This window comes from Balaenoptera borealis, assembly GCF_965194805.1.
Source record: "Balaenoptera borealis genome assembly, chromosome: 5".
Lineage (NCBI taxonomy): Eukaryota > Metazoa > Chordata > Mammalia > Artiodactyla > Balaenopteridae > Balaenoptera > Balaenoptera borealis.
In genome coordinates, this window is record NC_138862.1 from 136,171,261 (window position 1) to 136,189,518 (window position 18,258).

The 18,258-nt window shown below is 39.0% G+C and overlaps 1 protein-coding gene across 8 annotated transcripts in view; it reads right to left on the bottom strand.

The window, feature by feature from the left end:
* Window positions 1-1,399: 1,399 nt before the first annotated feature.
* Window positions 1,400-18,258, bottom strand: part of ANKRD28 (ankyrin repeat domain 28) — a 176,079-nt gene continuing 159,220 nt past the window's right edge. For 7 of the 8 annotated variants that reach the window (XM_082392645.1, XM_082392644.1, XM_082392643.1 and 4 more), the window contains 8 exons: window positions 17,224-17,443; window positions 12,280-12,367; window positions 12,107-12,190; window positions 11,402-11,547; window positions 10,686-10,768; window positions 10,160-10,242; window positions 9,081-9,172; window positions 1,400-4,713 (listed from right to left, as the gene is read on the bottom strand). In XM_082392645.1, the coding sequence (XP_082248771.1) occupies window positions 4,427-4,713; window positions 9,081-9,172; window positions 10,160-10,242; window positions 10,686-10,768; window positions 11,402-11,547; window positions 12,107-12,190; window positions 12,280-12,367; window positions 17,224-17,443 (1,083 nt within the window). In that variant the 3' untranslated portion in view covers window positions 1,400-4,426. The remainder of the gene's footprint in view (window positions 4,714-9,080; window positions 9,173-10,159; window positions 10,243-10,685; window positions 10,769-11,401; window positions 11,548-12,106; window positions 12,191-12,279; window positions 12,368-17,223; window positions 17,444-18,258) is intronic. The other variant, XM_082392646.1, reaches the window with a different exon arrangement.

Genomic DNA, 18,258 nt, shown 5'->3' on the forward strand with positions numbered 1-18,258 from the left:
CTGTGCGGGTCAGGCTTGCCTTCTTGTGCTTCGTTCACAGAGAACACAGATGGAGCAGATCGAGCCCAACTCACGATGAGCGGTCAAGCCCAGCCAGACTCCAGATTGAGGCGTCACCCGGCTGAGCCCGTCAGCCAACCTGCAAAGGCATAAGTGAGGATGAGTATTTTAGCTTGACGAGACCTGAGGCAGCAACAGCAACAGAAATGTAAGCAGATGTCATTCTCTTAGGCTCCATCACGAGGACACATTCTGTTCTTCACTGCTCTGTGCCCAGAGCCTAGCACAGTTCTTGGGACACGGCAGGTGTTCAATAAACATCTGCTGCGGTACATTTCTGTTTCTTTTAAAACTAGTGACCTAGGATAATAAAACTGAAAGGAACTTACATAATTTAGTAGTCAAGCATATGGTCCAACTTCAAAATTGCCAATTTCAACAAGGACCGGAAAGCATATTAGAGGTCATCAGGTGATTGAGCACCAGTGGTGGAAATGACTGCCTGGATGTGAATCTAGACTTCATGAATTACTGGCCAAACAAGCTTGGGCAGAAGTCACTTCACCTCTTTGCCTTATTCCTCACCTGTTAAATGGTGCTATTAATAGGACCTACCTCATAGGACAGTTGTGTGGATTAAGATATGGATTTCAAGTACTTACAACCTTGCCTGGTACATGACAAACACCGTAAATGCACCTTCTGTTGTTATTATCAGCATAAGATGATTTGGAAAAGTTATTAACGTCTTCTTGACCTGCTCCTCCAATCGCCTATTTACATCTACTTGTTCTCACTTCTAGCTAATCTCTGTACATGTTTATAATAAGCTTTTTTTTTAGCTCGGGAATGCTAAGTGCTGATATCTATTCCATCCACCTCTCCTCCACCAACCATTTTAAGAACTGCTGATTTTGTTCTTTTCATCCAAGATATCATTTGCCCCTTCTCCACCTGCTCAAATCATATTTGTTCCTCCAAGTCCAGCCTAAATGCCACCTCTTCCAAGAAGCCCGTTCTGATCACCCTTCCCAGAGTGAACTTGTTGTTCACTGACCCTCCATAGTTAGCAGTTCATCTCTACCTCAATTACACTTTCACACTTTCCACTTTTAGGTACGTACCTTTCCATGATGAAATTGTGAGCTCCGAGAGGACAAGATCCCAATTTCTAGGCTCACTTTCTGCCCATTCCCATGCCCAAGTATATAGCGGGCAAGCAGTAAGTATTTGTTGAATAACTGTATTTGAAAAGCCCATTTAGAAAGGTTCATCTAAATTGTAAAACAGCTTTATTGAAAACTCAGTTAAGTTTCTAAAGAAAGGTAAAAACCAGTTACAACTGAACACTAATCAGATATTTTAAGGGAAAAGAAGTTTGCACATGAAAGACACTTGATTTATTGCATTAAAAAACTTTATTTCATTTAAAAGGTCCAATATAAGCGAAATTAAACCCCAAATCGACAGCTACACTTACAGATATCCTGAACTAAATGGCACTGTTTTGAGTTGTGTGTCTTATTAAAGGAGATCATTTGCTATTACCACCACTGCCCTAAAAGTAGTTCTACAACAGAAGCTGGTATTATAATACATAGCAGATACTTCAGATGTCATCTTTCATGCAGAAGTTAAAAAAGCAAACAGGCTTTTCTATTCTGTGCAGGTATAAAAACCACTACAGAACAGGGCCTGAATGCCTCTGACATACAAGGTGTAACTATAAAGGAACTCACTGGCGCTGTGTCCCTTCATTCAAGCAGTCCGCGTGCTTCCCCCAACAATACTAGTGCCATTAAGATACTGTTCTGGACAGTACTTTGGGTTTCCCCTCACCAGGTGCCGACCAAAGGAAGTGGTTGATCAAGCTGGGGGACAGACTATCACAAAATGGGATCACAGAGCAATGGAATAGCTTTCCTAAGTGGGCAAGTGATTCGGAAGACCCACCTCACCAGTATTTCCAGTCATGGCATCATTTACATAAAATGATGCAAGATCTAATTTCTGGTATGTGTGAGGATAAATTAAAAACAGCTTGTTACTTTATAGCTACACCTTGGGTTTCATTAGAGGCGGTAAATCTAACAGTGTGTCTAATGAGTCCTTCTGGAAATCACTTCAGCAGACAAGTCAAGTAGCCTGCAAAAGAGAAGACACGGCAGAGGGCATAAGTCATCCTGCCGAGGTTCTCAGCCTTCTCTTGGAGGACAGACCAGGGCCCAAGGACAGACGTTCCCAGTTGGGAAGGAGGCTTCAGCTCCACCTAAGGAAGACCTTTCTAACAGAGCTGCTCAACAACTGAATGGACTGCTTGGTGAGGTAGAGTCACTGGAAGTATTCAAGGTGGAAAGATCACCCTTGTAGAAGGGACTCCTGTATTTGCTAAGAGGTTAGACTGGATGAACCTCAGGTCTCTTTCAATTCTGAGATTCTAGAAAATTCCCTCAGGGAATTCAGAAGAGAATTCCTAAAAGGAAAGAGAAAGCACACGTATGTATACTTTTAGAATCCTCTTGAGTTTTTTCTTTTTTTCAAAAGGTACAATAGAAAATGTAGTCCGCTGTCTTTAAAATGCATATTCACCTTCCTACCACTAATAATTAGGAAGGGTCCATTATGACTTCTTTATATTAAAAAGAAAAGATGGATGATTACATTTATAATTTCTGTAAATATTTTAGAAAAAAATGCTTAAAATCTAGTAGTCAATGCCCTAGAAACTTTATAGATTTTTAGGGAATATGCACAGATACAAATACATTATTAAATACAACTCACATCTGTGTTTTATTATACTCTAAAATATACAGGAATCTTGATGTACTGAAAGAGTGCAAGTAAATACAGTATTCAAGCAGTCACTATTTCTATTTACATGCTCATTAATTCTTCAAAAACCCACAAAATTATCAAATAGATCAAAATACTGTTCTGTGTTTTCACACTTTATATTCAGAAAAACCAGCTGATAATTTACAATGTCATAAAGTTTCCAGTTTCACAATACAAAAAGAATAAAATGAAATTGGGTATCATTTTGTGAAAATTTATGGAACTCTACCCAGACCTGGAAGACCCCCTACATATGTGAAATCATTTTCACTGGGAAAGTGACAGTTACAGTAAAAGCAGACCCATATAAATTGTTATTTAAAAGCCTAAACATCAGCCTTTCCCCCCTCTTTTTGTTATTTAAAAGGCAGTCTTCCAATTCGGCAGGCAATTGCTTCCTTCCCTAAACAGAAGCATGTTATAAACACCCTACTTTAAAGTCAATAAGACCTAAAGGCTTTAGTATTTTAAACCTTGCCCAATATAGAAATGCCTTCCGAGAGAAACCTGATGGCGTTAACTTATGAATAACAAGGGTGTTTCTCTTTTTGATTCTTCACTAAACAATGACAACGAAAATCCCCCAATCCACTGTGGAGGCACAAGGGCGACACAGGCGATGAAGGTGTACCATCCAAAGTAGTGAGGTTGAAAACTCCACTCCCCAGGACCACTTGGCTGCAATAGGGTGAAAATCATCTACTTCCTGATTTCATTAAATTTCCTTCTTCTAGGAAATTCTTTACATTTTCAAACAAAAATAGTTCAATTTTAAACCTAAACCATTCAAAACTGGGCAACAATAGCCCGACACCAATCTACCTCATGTCTACATCACAAATATTTTCACCCTGACTGCACCCAATCAGCTGGTTTTCAATTCTAATATTATAAAAGTTGGAATTTTAAAATTTTTATGTAAAAGAAAAAAAAATGTAAAAATACATCTGCTTTCTCTCATGGTTTAATACAGTATTAGAAGGCTTTCAGATGTTTTCTTAAAAAAAAAAAAATCAACATTTAAAACCAAATCTCAGCTTCATTTTCAGAAATATTAAAGTTTGGTTTAGATAATGTCTCATTTCACCCGCTCCAGCTTCCGCAAAGTGGCATTCTATTAAAACCCTTTGAGTTATTTGGTCCTTTGGCAATTTGCTGTGCACATCATGCCTACTGTACCAAACTTTTATTGCCCTTAAATTTAGTTGTAGTTTTACTGATAAAACTGAAATCTAGTGTCCTTATCTCTTCTTTCACGATAGCGTTGCTTGTGTGAGCAGATTACGGTACACAGTGTCCCAAATAATTCTTGGCACTGCAAAACCAAATTACATAATTCCACAAAGCAATGTGCCATCAAAGTGTTTTCCTCTGGTCAAGTTTATTTCAAGATTCTAGAAGTTCCTTTTGCAAAACTTGCCTTTAAAACTCTTCTTCGTAATGTTACCACATTTCTTCTATTCGTCCACTCTGTCATCTTTCCTCTTAGGTTGAATTTGTACGTGAATAAGAAAGTGCCTTTTTCCAGAAAAGCACAGTTGGAAGCGTCAGTGCCAGAACTCCCCCCTTGGACCTCTGGCTCAGCCGGTCAGTAGGTCTCGGAATCGGAGTCATTGAGCTCGTCCACATCAGTGTATAAGTACTCCTGCTCCCCGCTGATGTTGTTGAAGCTGCAGTAGGAGCTGGGTTCATTCCTCATGATGGGCAAGGCTTCGAAGCTGACTGTTTTTGAGGTGTTTGTATAACGGTTAATGGCATTGAATGTCAGAGATGATAAAGGGCTACTTGATGAGACAGGCATCATGGTGGCCAAAATGAGAGCGAGGCAATCAGCCACGTCCTTGTTGGGAGCACAGGCCAAAGCTGGGGTATAGCCTAGAATTAAAGATAAAATTTAAAAATTACTCATCCTAAGACTCATTTCACTAATACAAGGAAATAAGCCTAAAGTCCTTCAACTTTACACATACTTTAAATTACCTAGCTTATATAATAAATTGGTTTTACTGGAATGACTGAGAACTTTCCAATAAGTAGAGAAAGAGGAAAGTCATAGAAATCTAGGGTGGGAGGAGACCTAACAGACTACATTATAGCAGAGGAAACTGAGGCCCAGGATGGATGATTCCTCCACTATCTCACAACTTACCTCTATCCGTCCAGATTCATAGACAATATCAGACTAGAATAAGGGGAAAAAAACAGACTGACCAATCTTTGTTCAGAATGGTGGGAGAGTCTTACTGTTAATTTGTCGTTCTGTAAGTGCTTACATGCTGAGAAACGTACATGTGCACAGATTGGTGAATGAGGCTCTGAGCAGGTGCTCAAAAGATGCTTGTTCAATGAATGACTCATGGCCATCAATTAACTTCTCTTTTAGGGTCACAGTCCACTGAAGAAAAACAGATAAACTAAACAGGTTTAAAACAGGTTTAAAACATACAAATGTTTCCTTTGTATATGTTCCCTTCTTTAGCAGAAGAAGACTGACTTTAGCCCTAAGGCACCACAGAGTATCAATACAACAGAGGAAGGAAACACTTGGTTGGGTAGGGAGAGAAGATTGTGAGAACATAGAGCCTAATTTAATCATCAACCTCTGTTGTTACTGGAGCAATTTATAACTGGATCATTAATTTGAAGGTTAGAATTGATTGTAAAATAAGATGGGTACTCACTATGACTTGCCAACTTTGGACCGTGATTACTATTTCACATTGCAAAGTATGTCAGAAGACATCAGGTCACAGGCGACCTTCATTATCATCTGTTATACTATCCCTTCCATCTCTTTATAAGGAAAAGCTATATAAAACCTTGAAAATGATCAACAAAGATTGCCTATTGGCTATTGATTTAGAGCCTCACAGTGTGACCAAATATATTATACAGGTTAGTGATTTAGGCTCCTGATTTTAATCTCTATAGTTGCTCTATTTCCAGAAATGTAATTTACTGATAGTGAAAGTTTCTTTTATAGCTAGGAGAGTCTGAACTTATCTTAGTGGGTGATACCACTCACTTCTATGGATTTCATGACTACATTTTACTGATGATTCCCAAATCCCTATGTCCAACCTAGATCTTGCTGACTTTGGGCTCCAGATCCATATATCCACAATCCAGTTACCCACTTGGAGTTTCCAGTGAACTCTTCTCATGTCCCTAACTGAACCCAGCTCTTCCTCCTACATTCTCATCTTAAACAATGGCACTTCCCCCACACCAGGCTGCAGGCGACTTCTTCCCTCGCAGAGTTCCAATGAGTCCCATCAAAAGGGCTCTAGAAACATCAACGTCCTTTCATCTCCAATGTCTCTGCCTTAATTCTGCCCACCCCCTCCTTCCACCCCTAACTGTGAACTTGTTTCCTAGTCTAGGCTTGCTCCTCTTCAGACTAGCTGCTGTCTCCCTGATACACAGATCCTTTGCCACTTGACCTAAGAGACTCTGGCGTAACTCAGTACTCATGTTGCCCTGCGTTGTATCTCTAAATACATCACGCTCTCTGCTTAAAAAGTTTTCTCCCCACTTTTTACTTGTCCTTTGGATTTTGGCTCAGAACGCATTTTTGTGGGATGCCTTCCCCGATATCTCTCATGGCATTCTAGGGTTACTCTAACTGAACTGCGTCAAGGGCCTTGTGACAGCGGGTTTATGTGCACTGCCATTCAAGGAAGCAGGCTGTCTTACTCTACACTGTACCTGCAGGATTTAGCACAGTTCTCGGCACATCATCACCTAACACATACCCACTGAGCCCCACATGGCCGGGCGCTCTTCTAACTGCTTAGAGTAGATCTGTGAGTGCAGCTGACAAAGACTCCTGCCCTCATATGTTAGAAGATAAACTCTATGGAAAAAAGAATGTGGAAGGAGTAGAGCAGGTTAAACAAGAACTGAAAATGCTATGGGGGGGGGGGGGCGGTGTGTGCAGCAGGCTGCAGTATAAAAAGGGTAGTCAGGATGGGATTCATTGAAGAGATGACATTTGAGTTAAGACTGGAAACAGGTGAAGGGTTTAGTCAGAGATTGCTGGGGGCAGAGTGTTCCAAGCAGAGGAAGCAAGCAGCCAGAACAAACATGACAATGCATGTACATCCCTGGTGTGAGGAGCCGGCGACGGAGGAAGAGTAGGAGATGAGGTGGGAGAGGTAATGGGGAGCGGGGCGACCTAGTAGGGCCTTGGAGATCATTTAAGGATTATCAGTAAACTGAGATTCAGAGGAAAGCATCTTCCCATGTATTTTAAAAGGATCCTGGCCAGGGTGGTAGATGAGGGAAAAAAGTGGGCATAATTTGAATATACTTTGGAGGTGGGTCAGTAGTACATGCTGGTGGATTGTGCCCTGGGTGTGAGAGGGGTCGAGGAGCAACTGTAAGGATGGGAACGGTCACCAGCTGAGCCAAGGATGGCTGTGGGCACAGCAGGCTCGGCAGAGGGGGAGAGAAAGGCCTATCAGTTCAGTTCTGGACGTGTGCATTAGACATCCACTGTCAATTAGGCAGCTGGAGACAGAAATTTAGGAATTCTCAGCACAGAGGTAGTGTTTAGAACCAAAGGACTGGATGAGGTCACCCAGGGAGTGAATGTAGGTAGGGAAAGCAAAAAGAACTCAGTACTGAGTCCGAGAGCCCTCCAATATTAACAAGCTGGGGATAGCGCAAGAAATTGTAACTAGTACTGTAGGAGGAAAACTAAGAAAATGTGGAGTCCTAAAAGCCAAGTAAAGAAAGTTTATCCAAAAAAAGGGATACACCTGAAACTAATATAATACTGTATGTCAGTTATACCTCAATAAGAAATGAGTAAAATAAAAAATAAACAAAAAATTTTCAGTTCCAGTAAATCTGGTTATTTAAATCTAACCAACAAAGTAGTGAGTTACAAATCCTCACCTGGTTATCAATTCAAGGAACCAGGCATTTGTGAACAAAGAATGTCCTAGGGACCTCCCTGGTGGTGCAGTGGTAAGAATCCGCCTGCCAATGCAGGGGACATGGGTTCAAGCCGTGGTCTGGGAAGATCCCACATGCTGCGGAGCAACTAAGCCAGTGCGCCACAACTACAGAGCGTGCGCTCTAGAGCCCGCGCTCCTCAACAAGAGACGCCACCGCAATGAGGAGCCCACACACCACAACGAAGAGTAGCCCCTGCTCGCCGCAACTAGAGAAAGTCCACGCACAGCAACAAAGACCCAATGCAGCCAAAAATAAAATGAATAAAATAAAATAAATTAACAAAAAAAAAAGAATATCCTAAAGAAGGATATTATAATCAAATCATATGTATTCTCTCTGACTCTCCCTCTTATCCTGCCCTGAAGTGATCTGTACCTACTGATCCCAGGAACAGTGTGCAGCACAATGGATTTTGGGGGGAATAGTGGACACTAGCTATGGTAAACTGCAACCTTCACATCCCTTATTCACATATGTTTTCAATTCCACATTAAAAGCCTTTTCTTATTTTTAAAGAAGAAATAATCAGTTGTGTCAAATTCTGATGTGTCAAGTGAAAGGAGAGGTGACTCCTAGTATTGCAGTGGTCACTGGTGACCTTGCTGAGAACCGTTCTGTAGCGCGATGGGGGTAAAAGCCTGACCGGGGGGATTCACGAGAGCAACAAAAAGGAGACGTGGAGACAGAGGGAGAGCCAACTTTTGAGTAACTGTGCTGCAAAGGGGAACAGAGAAATATGGCAACAGCTGGTAGGAGCAGTGGGAGTAATGAAAGATTTTTTAAGATAAGAGAAATAATGTTCCTATGCTGATGGGAATAATCTAGAAAGATTCCTACAAAAAAGTCATTATTACAGGACACGAAAGCAAAGAATTGCTAAAGTGGCAGTCTCAAGTATGCAAAAGAGTGCATAAGTGGGAAGATTAGCTTTAGACAAAACCTGGCATTTGAGTAAGGGCCTTGATAAATATTTGTTGACAGAACAAATTCTTTGAATACTAAGATAAACAAAGGCGGTATCACTAAACCAAAGTTAGTAAACCCTAACTCTGATTTAATAAATACATGAAACTCAGAAGTTCACCTGTTAGATGGACTTTTCCTGCTTCTCTTGCCCTTATTCCCTTTGCCACAAAGTATAAGTCCGAGTCAGTATTAACTTCAGCTCTTCTCTTTGACCAATAAAGAATATCCAAGTCTACTTTACTTCAAATATGGGTCATCAAAAGATGAAAGCTTCTAACAGGTTAAGGAAAGAGAACACAGAAGCTACTTACCATTTTCATCTACTGCAAGCACACTTGCTCCTTTCCCCAAAAGTTCTTGAACCACCATTGTTAGCCCATTTCGGGCAGCAACATGCAGAGGTCTGGAGGGAAAAAAATATGTGTACACGTACATGTGTGCACGCCCATGCGTGTGTGTGCTCGTTCACTCTCTCTATCCTGGTTGTTGAAGACCATTTTTGCTTGGCTGTGCAGATCCAGAGATGCAAACTGGAGGCCCGTGGTCCTGACAGCGATGAAGATGGGAGCGGGGCACGGCAGAGCCAGCGTGCAGTGCACTGTCAGGCCCCGTCATGCAGCTGAGCTCAGCACTGGGCCCATCAACAGGTTTCCACCTTCACCAAACCCTTTTGTGAGTTTCCTTCAAGACTCAATGTTTGAGGAGATTTTACTAACTAAACTGCCTTCTTAAGTTGTTGTTTTAAGAAATGTGGTTGGCAAACATGTATAATAGAATATACAATAAAAACTGTAAATTGCAACAGCACAAATTCCAACAGGCTCTGAAAACAGTTTACAGGTTCCATGACTCATTTTTGGACCCTTAAGGGATCTGACTGATACATGAATGGGAACCAGTATTATAAGGTTTTTCTCTTTACTAAGTCTCAAAGTAGAATAGCTAATGAAAATGGAGAGAGGACAATGGGAGACACTGATCCAGGATTTAAGGAGTCACCTGGAGGCTGGCAGTTCACAATTACAACCTGATTATTTCTGAAATCTCTTTAGCTTACAGACACGTATAAAACTTTTTGCCTCATTTACTGCTAGTGTCAAATAATGTATTATTCCAGTTGGTTGCCATAAAACACACAGAACAGTATTACTTTCCTCCACAAAATTGGATTGAGAAACAACACATTTCAATTCAAAAGCTTTTTTAGTAATATGCCTTTTAATTATGATGATTTTAGAAATGAGTTTTGTCACTTATAAGAACTGTTCCTTATTTTTTAACTGCTTCTGTGACAGACTGATTCCAATGGTCCCATGTTAAAAAAGAACCCCATTAATCATTTTTATAATTATAGGTCACAAGGTTTACACTAGACACTGAAAGTACTCACGTTTGCAAAGCTGCGTTGGTTGCATTGATGAGGTTTCTATCTGTTATCTTTTCCAGTATTAACAAGGCACTAGTTTCATGACCCTAAAATTATGGCAAATAACTCTTAAAAACTTCAGCACCATTAAAGATGAATTTATACACTCAATACACCCCAACCCTAGTCCATGTAACATATACATCACCGTACATATGCCATGCATTTTCTTGGCTAATGCCTTAAATATTTGCCCGAACATGTGTTGGTATAATGGGGTTACAGAAGAGGACAGGAATATTTAAGATCAGAGAGATTAGAGAAAGACAATCATTACGTTTAGGCTTGTGGTCCAAAACTTACTTGGCTTACTGGAAACTTTCATATACCACGGTGCTTAACACATCAGTATTTTTTCCCAAGACATCTGATGTCAGTGATTATTAGAGAGGTTTGGTCCCTAGCTCTGTTCATTTTAGTTAAGTGGAAAAACTTTAAATGCCACTGTTGATATTAACAATGAAAATATATCCTTAGGACGTGTACCTACCTTGCTGCAAGCCAGATGGAGGGCGGTGTTTTTACTGCTATCTTGTAAAGTCAGATCTGCACTAGCACTGCTAACCAGCATCTCTGCGAGGAAAAATTTTATCAACTCTTTTGTTTATGAACATACACCTCAGATTACTAAGAACTCACTGTAGAGAAATGAAGACAGAAAGGAAAAATATCCCTCCAGCAAAAACTTAAGTGCAAAAAACACACTGTAATATAAAGGTCTATACCATATTGTTATACTGTTGTATAAGTAACAGACAAGAACAGCAGCAACTACCATTCCTTTTGTGAGGTTTTACTAAATTTCAAAGACTGTTTTAAGTGCTCTGGATTTACAGTAACTTATTTACCCCTCAAAACAACCTTACAAAGTAGATACTGTTATTTTTCTCACTTTATAGATGAAAAAATTGAGGCATGAGGTTGCTTAGTTGGCAATCTAGGACCACATTCGATCTGACTCCAGAGCCAGGGTTCTTAACTACTATCCTAACACTGCCTGGTAACGTCACTATTCAATCAGTAAGGGCAAATGGAAATACTGTGGGCCTAATGAAAACGTGGGTGTAAGCAAGTAAAAGGTTTTAAATCTCAGGAGCGGTGAGATAACTAATGCAAAATTCAGTGAACTAGAGTCAGATGGGAGCTACATTATACATAAGCAATATCCACACTTAGAGTAATAAAAGCCTTAAGCAGTTTCTTTACCAACTGTATTTGTCTGTCCGTTTTCTGCAGCCATCATGAGAGGTGTTTTCCCAGAGGAGTCCACAGAGTTGACATGAGCATTATGGCTGAGTAGCAGCTGCAAACACTCTACATGGTCTGTGAAGGCGGCCGCGTGGAGAGGAGTTCTGCACACAGAGAAATGGGAAGACTGGACTAAATCTGTGCACTGTATACTCAATTTATGAAAGCAATTTTCAAGGGTTTACATACTAGGCATTGCTTGGATACAAATAGGCTTAATGGGGGAAACTTACTTAACTCCTGCCACAAAAATTTGTATTTCTGATAATATAGAAGTCCCTTAATTAAACTAGTATAAAGATAAATTATGAAATTGCCAAAAAAATTACATCATTAAAGGAAATTCTGAAAGAAATAAATCCTGACCCAAATGCTGCCATCTATTACAAATGCTGGACTCTTCCTATTTAGAAATCTGTTAACTTTACTAAAAAGAGTCTTTGGGTAACAAACACACATCTTTTTAAAAAAGGGAAATCATTTAGCCAGGAAGACTGGCTAAAAGTCATGGTAGAAAAGCCTTTTACAATGAGAACGTAATTAAGGTTTTGGAACAATTTATACTTGTAAATATAAAATCAACTTTTAGTTAATAATGGGGTCTCTTTAAATTCTTCCACACTAATCTAGTAGTTAAAATTTCCTACATGGTTGACTTCCTACCTTCCTTTTGAATCTGTGGCGTTCACGCTGCTGGCGCCTAACGTGTCAATTAACATCTCAGCAGCACCTTCGTTGTCATTTATCCTGTGAAGGTAACAAGGTGATCACTCTCACAGCCATGGTGTATTTCTCAAACACTCAAACCAAATCCGATTCATTCTGCCTTTACTTACACGGCACAATGCAACGGACTGAAAGCATTTCCTTCCGTTTTCTGGAAAACATCCTGTTCTAAAAGGAGTTCTACACATGTCTCGTGACCTAAATAAGTACATGAGGATCAGATATTAAAATCCAAAAAAGATAGTGAGGTGCCCATACACACCAACATATCCCTACAGATAAGACTTTACATGGATTACAAGTAATCAGTTCCCTGAACCCATTAAACATCACATTTTTAGGCACTTTGGAATTCAATGTACAACCTCAGGACCTAAAGTACAGTAGCTTCTTACAATAATTTAATATCAGTTTATTATTATTATTTGTGTGTGTGTGTGTTTTAGCTGTGTTGGGTTTTTGTTGCTGCGCATGGGCTTTCTCTAGTTGTGGCGAGCGGTGGCTACTCTTCATTGTGGTTGGTGCACGGGCTTCTCATTGCGGTGGCTTCTCTTGTTGCGGAGCACGGGCTCTACGCTCGTGGGCTTCAGTAGTTGCGGTGCGTGGGCTCAGTAGTTGTGGCACATGGGCTTAGCTGCTCCATGGTATGTGGGGTCTTCCCGGACCAGGGCTTGAACCCGTGTCCCCTGCACTGGCAGGTGGATTCTTAACCACTGCGCCACCAGGGAAGTCCAATATCAGTTTATTATTGACATGACAAATATTTACTTTGTAGGGAAAAAAAATTAGTCTCATTATTCCTTTCTATGGTGACCAGTTAGAGTTATTTGGGAATTATGTTTTAAAAATGTCCTATTTATATGGCATAGTATAACTTTCAAAATAATATATGTTTATACAGCATAATTAACTTCACAATTTGAATATTTTCTGGCTCTACTAAGGAGTTAATGGTAAAATCTCAAATTCTATCGAAGTGTTCAGAGGGAAAAAAGTACATGTCCCTGTCCCCACCCCATTCCCCAGTTCCACTCTCTAGTGACCACTAGTGACCATTATTACCTTACAGTTCCAGAAAATTTTTAGGCATATACAATTCCATGCACATAAACACATACTTCCTTTTTAAAAAATTTTTACACAATTGGGATGTTCTGTTCTGCAACTTGTTTTTTACTTTAAAAACTATATATCTTCCCACAGTAGCATATACAGACATCCTATTGTTGAATGTTTGCAAGAACTTCACAGTATCAGAATGTATCATAAAGGATTTAATCACTAATTATCAGTTTCGAGGTGACTGCTACTTTTTCTTTGTGATATTATCAACAATGTTGTAAATGTTCCAGTACTTAAAAAGTATTTCTTTGTATTTATTTCTAGGAACAATTTTCTAGAAATGATCTTGCTGGGTTAAAGGTCAAGTATATTGATTACTAATAGGTGCCAGGCCCACAGTTTTTAATAGCAACTTTGATAACAGGGGAAAACTCAAACCTCAGATTTTTCTTAATCCAATTTTCAAAGCCAGGGTTTTAGTAAAAGTACCCCCACTGCTGTATTAATGGCAGAAAATGAAATGTTGCTTCTTTTATTTCGTTAGTCATTTGGGATGTGCATTAGGAATAAATTAGATTCTTAAACAGCCTCTTTACTTCTATGGCTTAACATCTGGCTAACAAAGTGATGCTCTATTTCTTTTCTTTTTTAATTACTCTAACATTCTCAAACAATAGTTCATCTTAATCTTCATCCTATAATTGTTTTTACCAGGAAAAGAAAGCATGTTTTAGAAAACCTATGGTTATGTTCCATCATGTCAGTTCTTTCATCCAGTGATTCTCAACTGGAGCAATTTTAGCCCTCAGGGGACATTTGGCCATGTCTAGAGACATTTTTGCTTATCACAGCTGGGGATGGGGTAGGGAAGTGCTGTGGCATCTAGTGGGTAGAAGCCGGGGCTGCTGTTAAACCTCTTGCATGCACACGACAGTCACTCACAACGAAGGATTATGTGGCCTCAAAGGTCAACAGTGCTGAGGGTGGGAAACCCTGCTTCAATTCTCCCTCTCCAAATGTTAACTCATGGCCAAGAAGTAACCAAGGAAAGTTGTCCAGTATTGATTTGAGAGTCTCCTATTTTCCCGGGATAGCAGTTCTCAAGGTGTGGTCTGGGGAGCTGCAAGGTGATACTGCAAACTATTCTTTAACGAGCCATCAAAGAAATGTGCCACTCTATTAATATTTTTTTGAAAAATAGTTGTTTTTCATAAAAATGCTATTCATATTAACATGTAATGGATTATTATTTTAAAATAAATTAATAAATATCCTTAAATTTCTCAGTCCTAATTTCCAATACAGTAAATACTAAATACTAACAGCTATAAGCCACAGGTCCTGAGACTGAAAGATGTGAGAATCACTGTCTGCGTAGATTGTGGATGGCAAAAGGGAGTCCCGGGGCTCTGGATTCAGCAGTCATTACTGGGGTCATGTCAAGCTGAAAAATTCTTCACTTTGTGTCCTGGTTTATAAAAGTATACAGGATAAAACTGGTCTCTTCGTGTTTTAGAGGGATATTCTGAAGATGCTTATAGCTTCGTAAAAATTGATACATTTTTAAAAGGAACACATGAGATCATGGAAGTATTCTTAGTTCTGTGATTGAATGACTGAATAAACTGAAAATCTGACTTTAAAGTTGGGTATGTATAACCAGTTCTCTTCTAAAGCTTTGCCATCATCCCATTTTAATTTTGAGAGAAAGGTTGTTTTCTATCCTGTTGGAGTGCTTCCAATTTTTTTTTTAGCCATACAATAATTACTAGTCAAAGTAAAACTATTTTACATATTCTACTCTCAGAATGCCAAATTATAAAATAGGCTTTTGGCTGTAAATATGGTATTAATTTTACACTGCCTGTACAGTCTCTGTACATATAGCCAACACACATCTAATTCCTTCCAGCTCAATTCAGAATCATCACCAATTTTGCTACAGTCTGGAAATTAGACACATCTGTTATGATCTTTAAATGGCAACCAGGCACGTAGTTTGTGCAAAATTTTGTGTCTTGTACACAACGTGCTCAGAGAATCTAAATTCAGCAGTGATGGAGTAAGAAACTCACTTTAGGAAAACCGTGTTCTCCGGAAAGACGTGGTAGGAATGTTATAATAAATAGCAACTCTCCAAAGGATAGTTACAGCAGTATTTTTACAACTAAATGCTCTACCTGAGGAAAAATACCTTACTGTGTGATTTTTCCAATGGTTAATTCTCACTGACGTAAAAAAAAAAAAAAAAAAAAAAAAAGAACCAATAAAAGTCTGTTTCAAAATAGTTTTATCTGTGGATGTTTTCCTACTATTTGGTTTTCCTTATACTTGTAAGATGTCAAGTTACATTATAAAGACAAACCAATTTCAATGGCAAAATATAGTATCTTCTTTGACTTAGGATTTACCTTGGACAACTTTTGCTATATTCATTAAATACCAACTTTAGTGAGCTGAAAAAGGAAGAGTTGAAATCCAAAGGTTTTATCGTTTTCAAAACTATTCTGGCTAAGGATCTGAGGTAGTAAAATATGAAACTGACTAAACCAAGCTTTTGAATTAGCAATATATTTAACTATTCAAGTTTTCTATGGCACCATCAGTACTCAGAGTTGCAAAATGACCAAATGTAGCCACAGGTCAATCCTCAAGAAGAGATCAAAGCTTTCTCAGAACAAAAGAATAGAGCTCTCAATTCTGATACAAGAATTAATATGAAAATCAAAATACTGTTATCTAGAAAATGCTTATGAAAATGTTTAATTAAACTATAATTTTGCAAGATTCAGATTTCTCCTCTTTTACCACAACTCAACAATTATTTGTCAAAATGGCTCCCAGTAAAAGAACCACATAAAACAGTGTATTACAGAAAGATAGAAACCTCCTCTCTGGCAAGGCAGTCAGCTGAATTTTATAACAGCCACTATGCTTATTTTTTTAAGCAAGTGGATATTATATAAAGAGGCAATTTCTATTTTCTGTACATTTTGAGGGAAAGTTGTTAGAACTGTCAACTAGTTTTGCAGATATGCTATTACAACTAACAATAACCTGAATGCTACACTGAAATTCACAACAAATAAAAAACCCCTCACATCCCTCATAAAACCCTAAGCATACACTTAGGTAGGACTGATGTTTTACGCTGCATATAACGTACCCAGATGTTTTCTAAGATGATCAAATCTCAACATGCTCTGTTACTTACATTATTTTAGTGACATTTCAAAAGCGAAATCCCATTTTTCACATCTATCCTTTAAAAATAGCTTTATACTTCTCTGATTGACCTTTAATGAGTCTACCTGTAAAAGGACTAACTGTGACGGTTAGTCTCCAGGAGGCTAAAAGTAAGTCTGTTATAATCATGCAGCCAAGTTCACTTAACCACAAAAGTGTCCAAGTTTCTAGTTTCTACTTCCGTGATTTATTCTACTAGGATTTTATTCCCTTAAAATGTTGAACATACATGTTACTGTTGATATAAAGATCTTAACTTGCAACGTGCTCAGAAAACATACACAGATTTCAGTCTAGAATACGATACATTTTCATTGTTTCTCTTACCTGTCATTTTTTCCCTAATAACAAGTATATTTAGAAATCAAAATATAATAAAAATACAAACATAACTATATAAAAGACATTGGAAATAATATTATAAAAGTATATTAATATTAATAACAAATAATATTATTAATAATAATGTTATAAAAGTAATTAATATTACAAAACTATCTTAAAAATGCAAAATACTTATTGAAGCAAAGGTCTAAAAAACTTTTAAATTTAGTGACTGCTTATCTCAAAACATCTCTGAAAACCAGCATCTTGGCTTTAGCACGACAAGGCACTGGAGTAAGCTATAGCTATGTGGTAGGTTATTCATAATATATCATTCTCATGAAAGTCAGAATGTGTTAGTTAGTTGTCTCTCTGTGGTACATAATGGGTAGGTAACGTGGGTCTGTGTCTGTGTACTTAACCGTTGTAGCAAGCCCAGTGAAGTGCCGTGTATCCATGATTGTCCGCCATGGCTGGATTTGCATCCATAGATGCTGCTGACTGCAGAAGAGCTCCGAGAACACCAATGTGTCCACAGGCAGCTGCCAAGTGTATTGGTGTCCGGCCCCTGCTATCTCGTAATAAGCACTTAGCACCATGTTGAAGCAATGCATCTACACACTCTTCATGGCCTGTGACTGCCTGAAAGAAAAATTATTTGCATGTAGCTGAATACACTATGTTGGGCACTCCATGCCAATTATAGCTAAATTATGAATTTTAAAGTCCATATTCCCCATGTCCTCCCACCAATCAAAGCATTTATCATATTTTGAGTAACCCAGTATTTTTACTGAAAGTGGCTTAAAAATTTAGTTAAAGCAGTGACTTTGTCAAAATAAAAGTAAATATGAAAAACAGGAATAATGGGACTTCTAGTCAACAAAAAAAATATTTCAAAGGTGAAAAAATTAAGACAAAAATGTGTAAGAAAACAGTTGTGATAATGGAAAAAAGTAAAACTGACATCAATTCTACTCAAGGCTTTAGGGTTTTAAAATTCTTTTTCTTAAAAATTAATTAATTAATTAATTTTTGGCTGTGCTGGGTCCTCGTCGCTGCGCGCAGGCTCCCTCCAGCCACGGTGAGCGGGGGCCACTCCTCGCTGCGGTGCGCGGGCTTCTCACTGCGGAGCACAGGCCCCAGGCACCCAGGCCCCAGCAGCCGCGGCACACAGGCTCAGTAGTTGTAGCTCGTGGGCTCTAGAGCGCAGGCTCAGCAGTTGTGGCACACTGGCTTAGCTGCTCTGCGGCACGTGGGATCCTCCCAGACCAGGGCTCAAACCTGTGCCCCCCACACTGGCAGGCAATTCCCAACCACTGCGCCACCAGGGAAGCCCGCTAAGATTTTAAAATTCTGTTCCAACATTATTCTTCTCTGGATTAAGTTGTGTTTTGTGGTTGTTAAAAATTAGAGTTCAGGGCTTCCCTGGTGGCGCAGTGGTTGAGAATCTGCCT